At 34.3% G+C, this 18,892-nt stretch overlaps 1 protein-coding gene across 1 annotated transcript in view; it reads right to left on the bottom strand.

The window, feature by feature from the left end:
- The window catches only part of CERKL (CERK like autophagy regulator), a gene marked incomplete at its 5' end in the record, with an annotated part of 54,171 nt that overhangs the window by 21,273 nt on the left and 14,006 nt on the right, over nucleotides 1–18,892 (bottom strand). The window contains 2 exons of the mRNA XM_082055983.1: nucleotides 2,056–2,187; nucleotides 9,814–10,056. Of these exons, the coding sequence (XP_081912109.1) occupies nucleotides 2,056–2,187; nucleotides 9,814–10,056 (375 nt within the window). The remainder of the gene's footprint in view (nucleotides 1–2,055; nucleotides 2,188–9,813; nucleotides 10,057–18,892) is intronic.

Here is an 18,892-nt window from a genome sequence, read left to right as displayed (position 1 = left end):
ATTTTAATGCATAATTCTTAATTATTTAGTTCTCTACCAGCATTTAAAACTGTAGTTTTCTCATTTTGCCTGTAGGAGGAGTGTTAGTCAGCTAATAAGCACAATAGTATTTGGACATTGCCAAAATAAACTTATTTTAAAGATAAGCCATTAAACATATATCTGGCTAAAAACAGAAGTTTCTTTTCAAAATTTAAAACAATATTAATAACAATTTTTAAAAACCTAACTATTTTTATTCAATTAGGAAAAACGTTTTTAAAACCACTACAAATTATATTGAGAGCTCATATGACATTGTATGAATTAATCTAAAAAAATATTGATACAGATTTGGTTTATTATTTCAGCTTAGGATTCCAGGTGACATTACATAGCTAAAAATCTAATCTTACACAGGTTAATGATAATGCTGTCTTTAATAGGGTCTAACAAACAAGGTTATGTTCACAGCAAAGAAACACTGACCAGTAGTAAGGCAAACAATTTTAAGAAGGCAATTTTCTTTACAGAGTTGTTTAAAGTAAAGCAATAAATATTTTAACAATATGACAGTCATCTCTAAATAAGGTTTGCCTGACCAAAAAAAAAAAATATTTCAAAAAACTGTGACCAAACAAGGCTAAATTCAATTTCTAAGAAAACAAGATTATTATTAATCTCATCACACTATCATCTGTGCTTTTCAGATGAAAAATACATCTCTGGGAATCAAAACTGATATAAAGCTACTGGCATTCCCTTGTCAATTAAGGGAAGAAATTATCACTACAGAATTCTAACACAAGCAATCTTTTTCATGTGTCTTTAAGGGTCAGTTGATTTTATTTTAAATTGTGGGCTAAGTAATTTAAAAATACATAGACACGGGTAACAAAATTAGTAAAATAAATCTCATGTACAAATATTTATTGCATTATTATATCCTCATGCCTATATCAGATTTGCTCAGAATTATTCTTGCCCTGCAACCTGAAGTAGTCATGATTTCATAAGAAGTTTAACAGACAACTGTAGGATGAGCCCTCTGGCTTATCGTTTGTTTAAGATGGAACTGATTATTTTGCAAACCAACTACAACAAACATAGGAAAAAGACTTTTTGGTGTTAAATATCTTGCATCAGAGTTTACATGTCACATGAATTTGAAATGCATAATCTAAAATTAGCAGTGTATTAAAGGGAATTGTAATACTATGGATAAAAAATTATTTGGAATGGGAAATACTAACATCATTTCTCTGTAAACTTGGGTGTTTTCAGGGACCAAATCTGATGCAGCCTAAATTTCGTTCTCTTCACAGAAGGAGGCAAAAGTAATGATCAGATCATTAATGCGTTACTGCTTTAAAAAAATTCATTGTTTCCCTGTTCAGCTTCTCATAAAATGTCAATCAAGGGAAACAGCCAAAGGGAACTCTGGCAGAAACTGGGAACCTTAAATCCAACCCTGCTATCAGGAACCCATTGCTGAGCAGAAGGCAGCATCGCTACAACATGAAAGTTCTACCTTTCATTCCCCAGTTTGCAAGTCATGCCCATGTGCCTTGTGGGAACTGCCCTTGTCATCACAGAACTTAATCACTCAGGCTCCATATCATCCCTGAAACTGAGTCAGAACCCAGAAATAATGTCTCCTTTGGATAAGCCCCTCTTATGATGTCAGGCCAATAGATGTTCTCAGAAGAGAAGTAATACTTAAGGACATGTGTTTGTCAGAATGCAGGAACAACTCTTAGCAAGTACATACAACTCTCAGACATTATGCTTGTTTCTTTTTATAGAATGCTTGCTTTAAAAAATGCAAAAAAAATATATTACTAGTATTGATAGCTATAGGGGAAAAATAATCAATGAATAACAGAATTACTAAACCATTTTTTGATAAAACAAAAATACATTATATTGTATATATCTATCTGTTGTATATATCTGCAGTTCCAAATGCACTACTTGCAGGCAAAGCCAATAAGGATTAGCAGTAAATTCAAATTGTCTTGCACATTTAAGTACTAGTTTCACAAAGGATTAAACTATGCTCTTGAAGCAACTTACCTGTGACATCAGTTTTGATGTCAGCAAGCTTAAAAAGAGGTGCAACTTTTTCATAATAAACATGAGTGGCTTCTCTTTTGTGGCTGCTTGGATTGACAAACACTTTTAAGGATTTGGGTCTATTTTGAAAGCCTAGAAAGAAAACACAAAATATGTAAAATTACACACAGCTCAGCTATTTTTACAACTTCAATGAATTTTTAATATTAGATCCATTACAGTTCTTTAACAGGATAAATAAATTATAGTCTTTAAAAAGTCTCAGTTTCTTCTTGGATTTTTGCTATTTATCTTTAAATTGCAGTACTGATTACTTTTGAGTGTAAAGTTAATAAACAGTAGAAATTAATCACCAGGAAAAAAAAGTATATGCCATAACCTAGTTAAACCCTGACACAGGAGCAGTGTGAATGTGGAGAAGTTCTAAGATTTGGCAACAAAAAAACCCAAACATCAAAACCAATCCTTCTCGGAATTTAATATGAACAGTCCCAGCAGGCATATGACAATAACACCCAACAAAACTGATAATACAATCCAACATTTTTGTTTTCTAAGATGCAAACCAAACAGTGCAAAGGAAATGTCTCATCTCAAAAGAGGTCCAAAGAAATACAAAGGAATAGAAGACTTGGTAGTATCATTCAGAAATCTGAGAAATATTGCTCTTTTTCTTGTTTCAAAATGTTACATTTAGGTCTTTGAAATAACAAACAACACTAAGAAATACTGCTATGCAAACACTACCTTGTCTTGCACATTTATCCCATGAAGTAATTTTATTATTCGGAATATTGCATTTTGTTGACTGGTAAATAATTTATACTAAAACAATAACATTAGTCTTCAAATTCTCTTTTCTACAATTGCTACAATTGCCATGATTCAGTGAGGTTGGTTTGCTACAAAAAGCAACTGGTGGCATATGATACTGCTGTTCCCTTGGTAGTCATTTAAAATATATTATCTGAACAATTTTTTGTCCAAGTAATTAACTTATAAATTCTAAATTTTCTTTTAGTATCAAGTTAGACTATCACTTTCTTAGCCAAAGGAAAGCTAGAATATCTGGCAAGTATACTGCTTTCAACATTCAGGAACAAAATTAGTTGTAGGCCACAACCCCAGAAGAAATCAAGAATGAAAGCATGTTTTCCTGTCCCCTATCAATTATTCAATTTTTACAGCCGCAGGTACCTTCAGAGTGTCAGCTGGTACTTCCTGAAGCTCTTCCTCCTCACTCTACCTCAATGACTGACCAGGAATAATTCCTTAGAGCAATTATAGCTAAGTACTATTTCAGCAGCAAATGGGAAAGTATTCCTTAAGATCAAAATATCTAATAACAATATATAAGTCCTACAGACTATTTTTTCACTTATTTAAACACAAGGTAGCACTTTATTCAGTTAGTGTTAGTAAATCTTAGAAGATTTCTTAAAGATCCTGAAGGAAAATACTGTATCAGTTTGCTGCTATAACCTGAAAGCATACATAAAAAACAGGATTTCAAATTCTGTTTATGGCAAAATGTTACACACAGTGCCATGTCATCGCACAACAAATTAATCCTGATATATCCTTGATGCCTGATGAATCTTAAATGTCTTAGGTAACACACCTTAGTACTTATATTTAAAAGTATCTCATTTATAAAGGAGATAAAAAGAAAATCAGGAACTTTGTGAGGACAGTGAATGTGCTGAAGGGCAGGGCTGCCATTCACAAGGACCTTGATTAGCTACAGGAAAGATTTTACAAAAGCCTCAAGATGTTCAATTCAGACAAACATGAAGTCCAGCACCTGGCCCAGCAAAACCCTCACAGTGGAGGCTGGGGACTGACCTCTTTAGACAGTATCTGGAGTTCCTGATTGACAAGAACTTTAAATGAGTCAACAGTGTGCCATTGATGCCATGAAGGCTGAATGCTTACTGGGCTGCAGTAAAAAGAGGACAACCAGCAATTCAAAAGATAACACTATGGCCTTGAATCACCATCTTTTGAGCCTGAATCTCAAAAACTGCATCCATTTTTAGGTCCCCCAGCACAAGACTGTTAAGGTGGAGTGAGTCCAACAGAGAACTGTGACTACAACAAATAGCTGAAGAGGTCACATGCGAGAGGCAGAGGTTGCTGGCTTTGTATAGCCTTCAGAAGGGAATCTACCTAAATGCTGTCCTTAACTATCTATGTGGGAGTAACAAAGACCACCAAGCCAGACTTCTTGCAGGTGCAAGAACAAAAATGGAACAGACACAAGTTACAGCAAGGAACCTTTCAATCTGAAGTAAAGAAATAAAACCAAACTCTACAATGAGGGCAGTTAAACCATGGATCACCTTGCTCAGAGAGGCTGTGGAATGTCCATCCTTACAGATTTTCAAAACTTATCTGGACATGGCTCTTAGCAACTTGTTCTTGTTTAGAAGTTTGCCTGCTTTGAGCAGGAAGCTGGAACAGATAATGTCCAGTGGTCCATTCCAACCTAAACTATCCTTGATTCTCCAGAAACAAACCCTGCAGGTGTGTACTGTAGTATAATTTCTAATAATAGAAATTTCAACACTAGTAAGGAATACTACACAAAAGTTCCCAAAGACTATTAAAACACATAAATCATCATCATACAGGCATTATAATAACTTCTATTCAAGACATTTAACAGAAATCTGGTATTGTTGCAGTCTTTCAGAAGACATAAAAATATTAAGACCAAAAAAAATAATTTTAGTAACTAAATATTTTGCCTAAAGTGTCAATAGAAATTAAACTGAAAACTACAAGATTTAAGACTCCTGATTTAAAAGATACAATATTTACCCACATTCATAAATGTGCTGTCACATTTCTTATCTTCTCTATGGGAACTGTTACCTATGATCAACTGTCCCTAAATGCTCAATACCCAGAGACACAAAACTGTAAAAACTGACTTGAATCTTTGATTTCTAAGTAAAACATACACAAAATATATATACACAAAATATAATACACAAAGTAGAGGGAAAGAGTAGCGAAGCATAGAGTTTGTAGAAGTAGAGAAAGGTGATGAAGTGTCATAAATGCTGTTACCCGGAGAGCGCAAGCTACAATATTGCTAAAGCACCATTAGGAGAAAACTGAAGGAAAAAACCCAAACATCACTATCTCACTTAACTGTTTTTGAGTTTTAGGTGTAAAAATTTATGCCCCAGGCAGCCATATAAAGTTTTAAAAGAAAGCATAAGCAGCCAAAAGAATAAAGACTTTCCAATTGGCAGGGAAAAAATGCTAGATTTTTAAGGAGACGGTTGAATTTGTTTTGTTTTTAACCAAAAGTTCATTCCTTAAATGACTGTAAACCAGGAACTGTATTTATCATTATGAAAAGTAGATCAGAGTTAATACATAAATTCTAGTGAGATTCTCAAAAACCAAACAAATTCACAGGATAAAAGTGTTAGAATATTCTCTTTATGCCTACTTGAATATCAACTTACATTTTTAGAGAGGTAAGCTATTTTATTTATAGAAATAGGTACCAAAATAAGGCATTTGAGCAGATATATGGTGCCCTAGTGATGTGGGGGTTTTTGTGCCAAATGATTGCCAACTGACATGGAAAGGATGATCATGCCAAAAATTATTATTTATCATTCCTACCATGCTCTAGATATCTTATAACACACCAGAAAATAGTGTTTAATGAGAAAACATCCAATAATTGTAAAAAATAAAACTTTGATGCAACTATATGGCAAAACTTCTTTAAAAGTATTTTAAAATAATAATAGCCCTTTAATTTTCTTTAAACAATATCTATATGAATGAATCAAATCTCATTTACTGCAGTCTGCAACTGATTTCAGTCTGTCAGCCTTTTGGTGTTCTCCTAACTGGTGTTCAGTTATTGTTTTCTGTGGCTGCTCCATTCGAAATGAACCAGCAGCCTAAAGCAGGAAGGCCAACTGTTCCTCTAGTACTAACAAATGTGCTAATATGCACTAGTTTAAACTTGATCTATCAAGTGAATCAGTGAACCATGAAGGGTGGTGGGTCAATCAGGGTGTTCTGAAAACAAAGGCTCATAGGGCAGCAGAGACGCTATGCTCAGACATACATCTGTGCTGCTTTCAGTTCTTAGCTTTATGAAAATGGGTTTATGTTACAAAAGTTAAGAGCTTGAAATCATGTCATTACCGCATATGCTTATAAATACTTTATACAACAGTAAGAATATTATACATGAGGAAAATTAATAATATGAGAGAGATTTGTTAATGTAACTATGGAGACACCACTGTTAATATTAACTAACCAAAGTTAATGTTTAACATTAATGGTTTAATTAAAACTTCATGCATGAAGTTTCAGACACTCATATCAAATCCCACTGTGAGCGATACTACAGAATGGTAGATAAAAATAAAATGCATTTCAGGCATTTTTTTGCTACTTTGCCATTTATTCTTAATGACATTTACTGTCTTCTGATAGTTTACAGAGTTTTTAAGCAAAACCTTTTCAAATCACCTGTTAATAAAAATAAGTCTTATCTTGCCAAAAAGAAAAAAAAAGAAAAAAAAAGCTTTGACAATTATGCACTTCCATTTCTGGGGCTATCTTAACCCTTTAAGTAACACTGGGCATTTGTGTGCATAGAGGCTATTACATTAAACAGTGAATGCCAGAGACAAAGTATGTGCACTATATATGGCCTTAAGTCCAGGTGAAAAAAGATGCAAAGTACAAATGGAAATCACTGAGAGTCAGGTGTACAACAGGTCTGACACGAGAAAGCAACATATTTGAACCTGACAAAGCTGCCATCTGGGGCTTTCCAGGAGCCAGTCCAGAACCAAGGCTCCATAGGTGCATGGCTTAAAATGGCAGTGGTAATTTTATGTCAGTTTAACAAATAAGCCATATACAGAAGATCAGTTTTCCTGAACACCATGTCATTGAACAAGCTCATCATATCTAGCTGGCATGCATCTGAACAGCAGCAATGTTATGCAAATAAAAAAGAACTTATTTAAAAGCAGGAAGATGGTAGTTCAGGTGTTTGTTACTCTGCCACAAATGCACAAAAAGCCATAATAGCAGCCACTGTAAATTCAACAACTGGGTGTTACTTCTATTATGACAAGCATCATAAAAAATTATAGCCTAGTTAGGCTTTTAATTGAAGTACTCTGAAATCAAGTTCAAAGCAACAGAGGATACTCACTGTGAAGAGAATAAGTATGAGCAGAAAAACCATGCAAGAAACATTCATGTCAGACACAAAATGCACAATAAAACTGTATACATGGTATTTCAGAAAAAAGAACCTCCAAATAAATCTCTAGCTTGTATCATCACTGATAAACTTGCTATTGTTGTTTCTTAATAAAAGTATATGCGTAAAAATCTAAAATTTGTCAAAGAGAAAGGTAAATAAATAGAAATCGCATTTATTTTCAAAGGAGACACACCTTTTCATAATATTTAGCCATTCTGACAAATGAAATTGCATGTTTACTGATAGCCATACCCAAACATATATACATTCCACTTTGGTATTAATAAATCACCTGCTTTTAATTTGTCCCAGCCTAGAAGCAATAAAAAAACCTTCAAAGAAATAATGCAGCAGTTAATGAAAATTAATTTTGTGATCACATAGATTAGAAAAGAGACCTGTACACTTAATTTTGACCATTTTAGAATAATGAAATTTTAATTTTATCCTGCAGTTCAGAAAGAAACCAAAAAGGAGCCAAATTGAGCTCATTAGCAAAGATGTCATCAGCACTATTATGAAAGTAATCTGTTGCAAAAACTATGAAAGTTCATCACTGTTTCAAGCAGAGCTGTATCAATGTGCCTTTTGAGATTTCAGTTACTGAGGAATCAACAGAAGTTACCTGAATTTTACACTTTTAGTTCAGATTTGAATCCCACTGGGAACAATGTTTGGTACCTTTTAAATGAGAAGACTTTTTTCTGAATTATACCATTACTATACCATCACTGTTTGAACTACTGGTAAGTTGCCTCTGCCACACTACATGCAGAAATGATGCTGCTTTTTTGCTGATTTTCTAGATAGAAAGGCAGTTTGAACATCTACTTAAGACTTCAAAATGTAACAGCATGAAAACTACTTTTATTGTAATTACAGAACTTAAGACAATATACACATTAGTAAATATTATTTTGGTGGTTGTGATTGGTTATTTTTCCTGAAGTAAAAAGAAAGGAGAAAAATGTACTGATTAGAGATCAAGAAAAATCTGCACAAGGTTTCAGCTTCTGGTGAAAGACCAAAGCTGAAGGAAGAACTAGAAACAGCAACACTGCACAGAATGTTTTTTTTCAGGTTCAGGTGGTTTCCAATTGCAAAGCTATAAAATAGAGACTGCACCTCGAAGTCAAGGCAACCTGAGCAAGAGATACTGCAGCTTTTTTTCTGTGAACATATGGTATCACTGCTCCTGATGGATGGAGGGTAATCTGGGAACAAAACAGACATTTGCTCCTTATGCAAATGTCCTTGCCTTTATGGGTAGCTGGAGATCTGTAAGAATCTTGGCACTTCCACAGATTGAGGTATTTCGTGACAAAGTCTTTCAAAAAGGGGCAAGGGAAGGCACTTTTTAATACACATTTTATTTGGAAAATCTAAAGCATATTGTAAGCAAACTAGGTAAGAATGCGTTGTTAACAACTCATGTTTACTTTCTCTAATATCTGTTTTTCACAAAGTCACTTTACTACAAGTACACTATAAGCCACTATTGGAAGTGTTGTTACGCTAGAAATGCACAAGATTTGAATTCTGTAATCTGGCTCAGTATAGACTATTAAAACTCACACTGAATTTTTTCTTACAAAATGGATTGTTTTTCTTCTGTAATATACAAACTCATTTGCTATAGTGTGTAAACCGAGACATATTTTGGAGCTAAATCAGAGTTTGGTTTGTGGCTTTTTGTTTTGTGTTTTGGTTTTGTTTGTTTTTTAAATCACAAGTGTGCTATATTCTATGTCTTTCCAATATTCACTGTATTAAATTACAGTGAAAAGCTTTGGCTTGTTGTTGTTTGTTTGTTTTCCCTAAATGGTGAATATTTTTTTTCTTGAATTTGATACAGCTTCCATGACATAAATGCAACTATCAAGGGTTAAACAAAGCATCCTGAAACTGGCATTAGGCCAGGCAAACACAGAAAGATCTTTTTAAAATAAAGAATTGCCTCTCATCACTAGCTAATATCAATACATTTTGTATCAGATTATACAATAAGAGTCCTGTGTATTTATGAAGAAGAGGAAAGCCTCTCCCATTAGGCTCTTAAAGAATGTGTAGGTGGGAGCTCCTAAACAGTCACTAGGAAGTCCCTGAAGGGTTCCCAGGACTGCAGCAACTGTAGTACCATCAGATGTGCTGCAATTCCAAGTGACAACATCAACAACATATATTTATTTCTTCAAGAAGTAGATTTCCCAGAAGACTCTTCAGTAGAATACACTAAAAGCTACTTATTTTCAGTAGTCTCCAAAACAATTCCAAAACATAGCACCAATTTGTTTAATTATCAATTATTGTCACTTTCCTAAATTTTACACTTCACCATGTAAACCTTCAGTAGTAAACATTTTCAGCAATAGCATTCATATCTGAGTTTCTTCCACAGGCAAAATATTTTTCTAGGCGTCACTCAACCATTTGTATAGTCAACAGAAACAAGTCTGAAATAATAACAACATCAACCCCAATTAAGTGCTTACCATTCAAAATTTCCTTTAGGTGTCTAAACCATGTATGACAATGATCTTCACTTAGGTTATTTAAATGGATAGCGCAGTCCGTTAGTTTATTCTCTTCTTTATTCAGGCATTTAAAAACTGTGATGCCCAACACAGTACCACCGTTTTTCTGCCCTACAAATCGACGACGTTTCAGTTTTACTGAAAATACATCTTTCATTTCAATAATATCCTCTTGAGCTTGTAAAACCATAGTGGAATCACCTATATGGGGGGAGGCGGGGGGGGGGGGGGAGAGAAAAAAAAATTACAAAATGTTACCAATATTATTAGGAGTAAGGTCTAAAAACACCATACAATTATGGCTTCATATCTAGCTTCAGTTATTCCATCTGCTCATGCCTATATTGAAACTTACTGCATAGAATTTGCCTCAATCACTGGTCTTACACTTTTATGAACTTTCTTTTATTTTGGTTAGGTGTCCAGCTATACAAGTAACATTACTTCAAACAGGTTATTTAATCCCTTTTCTGATATTCAAAAAATGAATAAAATTGCAGACTTTAAGAACAGTGAACCACTTTTATGTATTTGCATTCAAAAAGCAAATTCTTCATTGAATTCTCCTCTATCATAGATCAGAAAGTGTGCTGTGGCCCAAGCTGACTCGGTGCTCAATGTATTTTTTCATGTGATACCATTGCTGCCTTTTGGGTTTACACTAAACATATATCAGAAAATAGTTAAGCAAAAATAGAAAAATAAATCAAAAGTATGTCACCAATCTTATCTTTCATTTTTGAGTTATGAACTTACTTCAGAAGACAAGTAAAAGAAAAATAGTTTCAAAAGTTCTTATGACAGTTCAAAACCCTCACCCCAGGGGCGGTTTGTGTGAGGCTGGAACACTGGGTGAAGGTTTTCTTATCTCAGGGCTGTTTTACACATGGCCCCTGTGGCTGCAGACACTATCGCTTCAGTGACAGTGGTTCCAAATGCCTATTGGAGATGTAGCAACCAAACTACTGTGCTACAGGCTTTTCCTTTTTCTGTTCTCTTGACCTGTAAAATACCTGATTCCTCAAAAATAAATTCAATACACAGAGTGAAGGAAAATAGTTGCTGTTCCTGTAGGTATCTGATACTCTGGACACAAAAAGTTTCCCTGCTTGCTTTGTAATTACAGCAGATCTGATATGCTAGACAAATAAAGATCCCTTTGCAGCCCAAGGCAAGAAAAACTAGAAACCAGAAACCTTTTTCAAATCTAGCAACAGCTCAGTCAAGTGGCTTCTCAATAGGAAAAGCCATAACAGATTCTGTTTGATGAATATTTGCTGCATGTTGTACTAAAGTGCCAGGGAGAAGCTCCACAAGAGTATTTTGACTGTCTTCCTGGAGAAGATAGACAGCTCTGCAGGTGTGAGACTGCAAAATCAGGTATCACCTATTTCATTATACCACATGAAGCTGAGATCTTCAGAAAGTCATACATTTTCTGAGCAGGAAAATAAAGCCTGTGGGAATTCTTGTAACAGTTTGAAACTGGCATTTCTCAACATAATTTCTTGAACCAAACTATGCAGTGACTATCTTTCTATCCAGAAATCCTGAAGGACTGTACCTCAGCAATGCTAACATGGCTTGAAGCTCAGGTCTGTATTGCCTCTCTCAACAATTATCAACCAACCCATTTTAGTATTGTTCCTGTTCCATACCCATAACCTACTGCAGATAGAAGCATGACCTTACTGTATTTCACATACATTTTACCACCTTAATTTCTGCATGTGTCAGCTACTAAGGTGTAAAATTGGACTAAAACCACTCCATACTTAGCCAGAATACTGTGACAAGTACATGTTTGTGTGCGCTGAGATAGTATATGGGAAATCGTCTGTAGTGCAGAGTTTCAGAAGTGCGCAGCAAATAAACAGAAGGCAACTCAACAAAATATGAAACAAAACAAAGTTAAAATACTATAATAACTGCTGTAAAAGTGCTTTCTATAAGATACATTGAATGAAACCAGGGGACTGAGGGAAAAAAAAAAAAAACAACAATTGTATTATTCCATTTTAATTTTAATTTTACATGCACTCAAAGGGTGAGTGGATATTGTACAAGCAACCTTAATACTAACATTACCAAATCTGGGGACTTGTTTGTTTGTTTGGGGTTTTTTTTCAAAATTTATATTGCTCTTCTAAAACATTTGGGTGTAAATAGTCTTTGTAGGCCTTAAATGAAACACGTATTTGTGATGTCCTGAATCACTTACCTAGACTTACATAGTTTAGTACCTTTATTTAAGACTTGTTTTAATTTTAAAAACAGCATTTCCAAAGAGGTCTGCTTATCTTTTTCTGGAAAGTCTCACTGTCAGACATACAAAACACTGAAAATTCGAGCATGCAAACTCAAAGCTTTGGGAAAATGGGTAAACAAAGATGTGAAACACAAGGTGCTTCAAAAAGACGGACCCAATTTCAAAGCATAGTAATTTCACATTTGGTATGTCTTTTTGAAACACCCTGTATAAGAGCTGTTCTGCAGCAGAGAGCTGCAGCATTTATTCCCCCAGACCAATACAAGTATGTTAAATGAGTTTGCTTTTGAAATATTTTTAAACAAATAACATTTTGGATTAAACTGTTAGTTTTGCTGAGAATATCACAAATTCTGTTATGCTAAGGTTATGTGTATACATCACAAATAAATTACAAACATTAGCCTATTTGTCCTGCACAAATCAGGTCAAATGAAAGCCTGTCAAAATACTTTTTATTCCCCCTACTAGCTTTCATAGAATGGCATTTAGTCATGAAGCAGGTAAGGCTTTTCTAGTCTTGTTTTCATGCTGCTTTTTCAGCCTGATATTTATTTCCCTTACATCTTCCTCTTATTCTGTACCTGTTAAATTCTTGTGTTGTTCAGATGCACATCAAAACTTTTGAAAATTAAAATAATACATTCTTACTAGGCTGCACTACACTTTCAAAACCAGTATTTGACTCTAGTTGTTTTACTGGAATATATTTTCATACACAGCTTGGAGAACCATATAAACTGTAGGAATACTGAATCATACAAAAGCATTATCCTCAAGTTTTAAATTGTAGAGGAATTATTGAACTAGCTAGTAGAATTAGGACAGCCAATTTTTACTAATGTTGAAAAGAAATCTGCATGAAAGTCCCTAGGCATATTCTATAATTTTCATCTTCTGTTTTTACTGAAAATAACATCATCACAAATGCAGTAAAATTTTATAAAACAATTCAGATTTTAAAAAAAAAAGTCATGAGCTACATTTATGAAATATTTATAGTATGTGATAACAACTAAATTTACTCTAAAAATAAAGTGTATATTGGATTAGACACTTTTTTAAACTTAAAAACACCTATTGGTTCATTAGTATCATATTGGTTATTGCTAGCTGTTTCAGGACATTAACTGTCCTCTCACATTACTTAGAAAGATATTGGGTACCATCTGTTCTTACAAGAGATTTAAGCATACATCTATTAGATATCATGCTATTTATTTAATTCAGTACCCACTTCCCATTGTTGTATCTACTGAAAAAAAGTCAACTTAATTACAAGGAATAAAGATAATCTCTTCTACCAGGCTGCCATGTCATCATGCGAGCAGAGAGGGAACCTGTATAAAGTAGGTTACAGGCATTAGGAAGAGTAAAACTAACAGCACTTAACATTTAACAATGATCTAACAAAAACAGAATATATGGCACTTTAAAAAAATTACTATAAGCCAAGGGCTTGTCTAAATCAATCTCAGCACATCTGTCTGATGTAGAGCGTAAACAGGATTAGAGTTGGATTTATCTGCTTGACGCTAATTGTACTCACAGTTTCTGCACATGTCCACTTTTTTTTCCAAATACAGCATGAAAAAAAGCCTGCCCAGATATGTGAATTTCTAGGAAGTTTTATGCCCCTATTTATCTCCTCACCGATTTCAAGTAATGGGACTATCCTACATTTTTCCTATTTATGCTCGTCTAATCTATTTAATGAAAAATTGTCTAAGTACACCACACTGAGCTAAATCAAAGGGTAAGGGGCTAATTCACTCAAATACAGTTTAATTGTAAATACTAAACCAAATTTTAATTAGTTAAGAGTGTTAAACTAAGTTTTAAACAAATAGATCATCTCAATTTTAAAGCAAAATTGATGAAAACGTACACAAAAAAAAAAAAAAAAAGCAGTACTACTGAAAAATATGAGTTTGTAAAGAGAAATATAGCATTAAATTATTGACTCAGACACTTCAACAGCAAAACATTTACCGGGACTGTTTTCCTTCAATAGAGGCCCAACATCTAGAAGTGGTATTTGAAGAATTAATTTCTACTGCAAAGTTCTGGAGTACATGGGATACAGTAGAAAATGTACATGAAACGTGGCTGTATAATTCAAGTACGAGAACTGGACATTAAGGAAAAGCTATTATACTCCTTTGGCCATAAATTCTTCCCACGACCTTTGGCAAGACACCTAGTCCCACTTAACTACATTTAATAGATAAATCTCTTACACATTTAAGGTTCTCTATCCCATTATGCTCTCAAATTTTACTTCATTAATAGTCGATTGCTTTAGCTGAGTGCAGTGTAACATTACAGAAATAATTAGAAGAAAAATCATCAAGACTATACCAAAGAATATACAGCAATCAACAGTAGCTATTGTAGAACTGATTACAGATCATATTGCACCGTATGAATGCTATTTTCAAAATAACCATTCACGATATGCAATAAAATATAACTGCATGAATATAATACCAAAAAGGAAATAAACAGAATAAAAATTAATTTGGTTTTGACAATATGACTACAAATTTAGGCTTAGTAATATTTAAAATTAATATGATAATGTCTAGCTAATGCATGTAAATGAGTAACTATTAACTCATTAACTATTAAGCCCTTTTTTCCCCCCTATTGTAGCCCGCAGAGCACAATAAGTAGCATACAACTCGTTCATAAAAGCTCTACAGAGTTTTCAGCTACAACTTTGATTAAGAAAAAGTGGCAATGACAAATATAAAGGAGCACGTATGATCATCCTTGCCAGAAGAGCTGAGAATCACTATATAGCTTTTCAGGCTATTTAACATTAATTTAAAGACCATAAACATGAGACATAAAAGCTATTTTCAGAACTTCTGAATTTTCAAGGGTTTTATATTTCAAAAAGAGAGGTCATGCAACACCTTTGGCAAAATTTGATGTTATGCCTCTTACTCTCTTCTGCAAGCAGAGAAAACAAAATTGCACTTTCTGCTTGCCAAGAGTTTAAAAGAGTAAACTGAGGAGAACAAGGTGCAGCAAGTGCCAGACTGGGGAGCGGCTGGTTTTCCTTGAAGATTACATTTACACTACTCCAGTCCTCCTAGAGAAGCACAACACAACTGAGGCCCTAGTACAGAAAAACATTTCTCAAACCGTGTGTAATGACCTCTTTGGAAACAGCAAGAAGTTCAGAAAGTACTACGAAGTATTAAAGAGATGCACCTCAGTCCCTCCAGAGCTGGAGATTAAAAGCGGTGTGTAGCTACTAACTTAATCTTTTAATGGCAGCTATTCACTTGTAGCAACAGCTGCATTCCTTCAGGGCAGAAAATTGAGCTTAAAAACATCTGACAGGAATACAACCAATTTTCATTCTCCTCCTCCGGAGAATCTGATGGTGAAGTGACGTATTTTGCCAAGCCAATGCAATACCTTGCTGCTAATGCTTCTTCCAATACCAGCACCTACCCTTCACTCACCTGCCACGACTATGTAGTCCAGCCCTTCTCCTTACGTCTGGCACCTGGCAAAACCAGGTTGAGTCAGTTCAACTCCCTAAAGTAACATAGATTGTCCAGTTCATTTTCCTTTTGTTTTTTGCTGGCTTAGTCTTCTGACAAGTTGTTTAATATAATCAGTTCAACACAAGTTGTGCGAAACTAGAGATGCTTCAAAGTGATAAGAAAATGCACAGCAGTCTCTATGATGCCCAGCAGGCCATGGACAAGGCCCTTCTTCTTGTAATAAGGCTCATTAGACATATATCCATCAAGTTTTCATTAACATCTTGTTCCATCTCTGTTTTACAGTAGTGAAGTACCTTGCTTATTAATTACAGGCTAATGGCAGAACTTCAGAAAAACTTATCAAAACTGGTAGTTTGAAAAGAAACCAAATAGCTTCTTGAATAAATACCTCCATGGAAAAGTGTGATTAAAGCTTAGCACAAGGCATAATGCTGTCCCAGATGAGAAGCTTCACCTTAAGGAAGAGTTGACAAAATGAAAAATAACCCTCCAAATAAGAGGTTTAACTGGGAATAAAGCTGTGCAGAATAACAATCCTAGCTGAAAAGAAGCAAGGGAGACAGTGAGTGATTCTGAACCTGAAGCATTTGACAGGATGCATGCAGCAGAGATTTTTATTTTAATATTATAGTTAACATTTTCTCATTAATACCACACCAAGAAAGAGGTCACTGAAAATAAATTTACTATAGAAAGCACTACAACTAACATTAAGATTTTGGCCTACCTAGTGCCTAATTTCATAATATGATTGGAAAAGTAGCAGCAAACCTTTTATTAAGCACCTGAAACATTGAGGTTTTTCATGTAATAAGTGAAAGGAGTGACGTAACAAAGTTCAGAATAACAGGGTAACAAACATCAATGATTTACATCATTTTGTAAAACCTCTGCAAACACAAACACCAGATTAAATGATTAGTCCAACAATACAACCATCGTATAATGGAATTCCTTAAAAGAGAGAGATTTCTGACATAAAGCCTAAGACTGGGATCTAATGGCTTACATGTTTTAATACAATGGGGTAGCAGAACTGAAAGATACTAAAAAATCCCAAAGAGGAAACATGAGCTCAATTTCATAGTCCTTAAAAAAAAACTTACCACGTACACACTGTTTTGTACCTACTAATTTATGTCATAATCACAGCAATTACTTCTGTCATTTCAGAAAATAAGGGGGACATGGGGAATCAAAACAGCCTTTTATGGCCACATGACGTCACTGAGTTTTATCAAAAACAAGTTAATGATTGATTCTACTTGGATTCTTATTGGCATGAGATTTGCTTTAGCCTCAAATACAGACTTAGAAACCATCCATAAAGCTTAATATTAGTGTCCCACTTTCAGGGAACTCCACATGCCTCCAATACCTGAATTCTGATCTTTTCTGGAAACTATTTTCAATCCAACATTTCCTTCAGGAAAAAAGAACAGACACATACCATTCTAAACACAGGACAATTTCCTTCTATAAACTATCAGCAATTCATGTATATTAGTTTTTAGCTATTAAAGCACAGCTATTAGCTGCTCCATAAACTCATCCATGAACTTCTCACTGATTAACAGCTACATGTTCAGCTTGATCCTCACTGATCTTTGGTCTATTTTTCTAGGAGCTTTCTTCATATAGTCAGTCATCCTTTGTATCATCCTATTTGGACCTTCTGCACTAGCCCAAGGGTAAGAGATGGGAGCAGCCCCACCAGAATCCTCTGACAAGCATAAAACCTTTCCCTCACTCCAATGCTCTTCAGTTCAGTTGCCATATAGGAATAGGAAGAATGTAAGCTACACTGCTTTGCCTGCAGGGGTGAATGAATCCGGTTTTGTTCATATACAACACACTTGTAACAGACTTGAAAGAAAGGAAAAAAAAAATTTACATGATCTTCATAAGATACATGTTCCTGTGTTCTTGTTCCTCTTAGAGGAACTGTTCATATTTCTCTAACTTTGTAAAATATTTCAACACATAGGTATAGAATAAAAATTACTTTGAACACAACACAAAATTTAAGGTATACTTAGGCAGTTGTGCAATACACAAATTAGCCCTTTATCTAAAGAGAATGCTTACAAAATGCAACACTCCAGCGGCTTTCTGGTATTACAATGATTGTTATTATACAGAATTGACTACATTTGCAGTGATGCATAATCCTGTGACTGAGGAAATTACATTCTCAGGCTTTCATCAATTTAAAAATTTTGTTTGTAGCTTAATACTATGACAAAGCTTTCACAAAAAATTTGATACCAATATGATGTGACACAACTGAACCAAACCCTAATTTCGCTCACAGTAAGAAATCACAGGATTAAGTAACACTGTGCAGTCTTTTAGAAAAGTTTATTGCTTCCAGATGGATGCAAGTTTCCTTTCAGCATTGATCGTATCTTCTGTACACAGGGTGCCAATGTTACTATAAATATAGACAAAAGCAGTTATAAAGATAAATTATTAAAATATTGCCATAAAAAGGCTCAAACAATACTGTCTTGCTCCACAAAGGACAACTACATTAGAGTGATGTATCACAAACGTTCAACATAAAAACATAAACACCCTTTTTAGAAATTACAGTCCATACATGAGCAAGTACAAATTTATATGGTATCCATAAAATGACTTCTAATTCAAACTGCGTGCTCTTTGCCCCATGTTGTGTAGCGCCATGTGTTTCACTGCATGGTGCACACTACCAAGATGTCCACCTGTGCCCATGTATCTGCACAGCAAGCTAAATATATGCTTACTTCATTTAGCAGCAGAACTGTTGAATACACACTGCAATACACTTATGTTGAAATAAACCCCAAATTGTAAATAATGAATCTCTTTAAGTTAATTTAAATTTTGAACTATGTACATAAGACACTGACAAAGTGTATCATCAGCTCTACAAAATGTTTTCCAGAAAAAAATAATTCTGTGGAATATCTGATTAGACTTTAATAAAATTATATATAATGCTATTTTGGAAATCAAAATACACTCAGAAATTATCAGGTAAAGCCAGTGCTATGAGTTGTTTTAATATTTTATATTGTTATACAGTTCAGGAATTATAAGAACAAATGATAATGAGTCATTTGAAACACATTATTTGAAATTTTCATGAGATTCTCAAAAATCAAAAGATCTTTATCTTGTTTTTTGTGTAATAACAAGTGCATAAAGTAGAATAAGTTAATGTATTTTATAAAGAACATGCAGAATCCATGAAGTA

The sequence above is a fragment of the Streptopelia decaocto genome, assembly GCF_964273445.1.
Source record: "Streptopelia decaocto genome assembly, chromosome: 6".
NCBI classification, from domain to species: Eukaryota; Metazoa; Chordata; class Aves; order Columbiformes; family Columbidae; genus Streptopelia; species Streptopelia decaocto.
The sequence above is the reverse complement of the archived record's forward strand: the minus strand, read 5'-3'. Positions and strand labels throughout refer to the sequence as shown.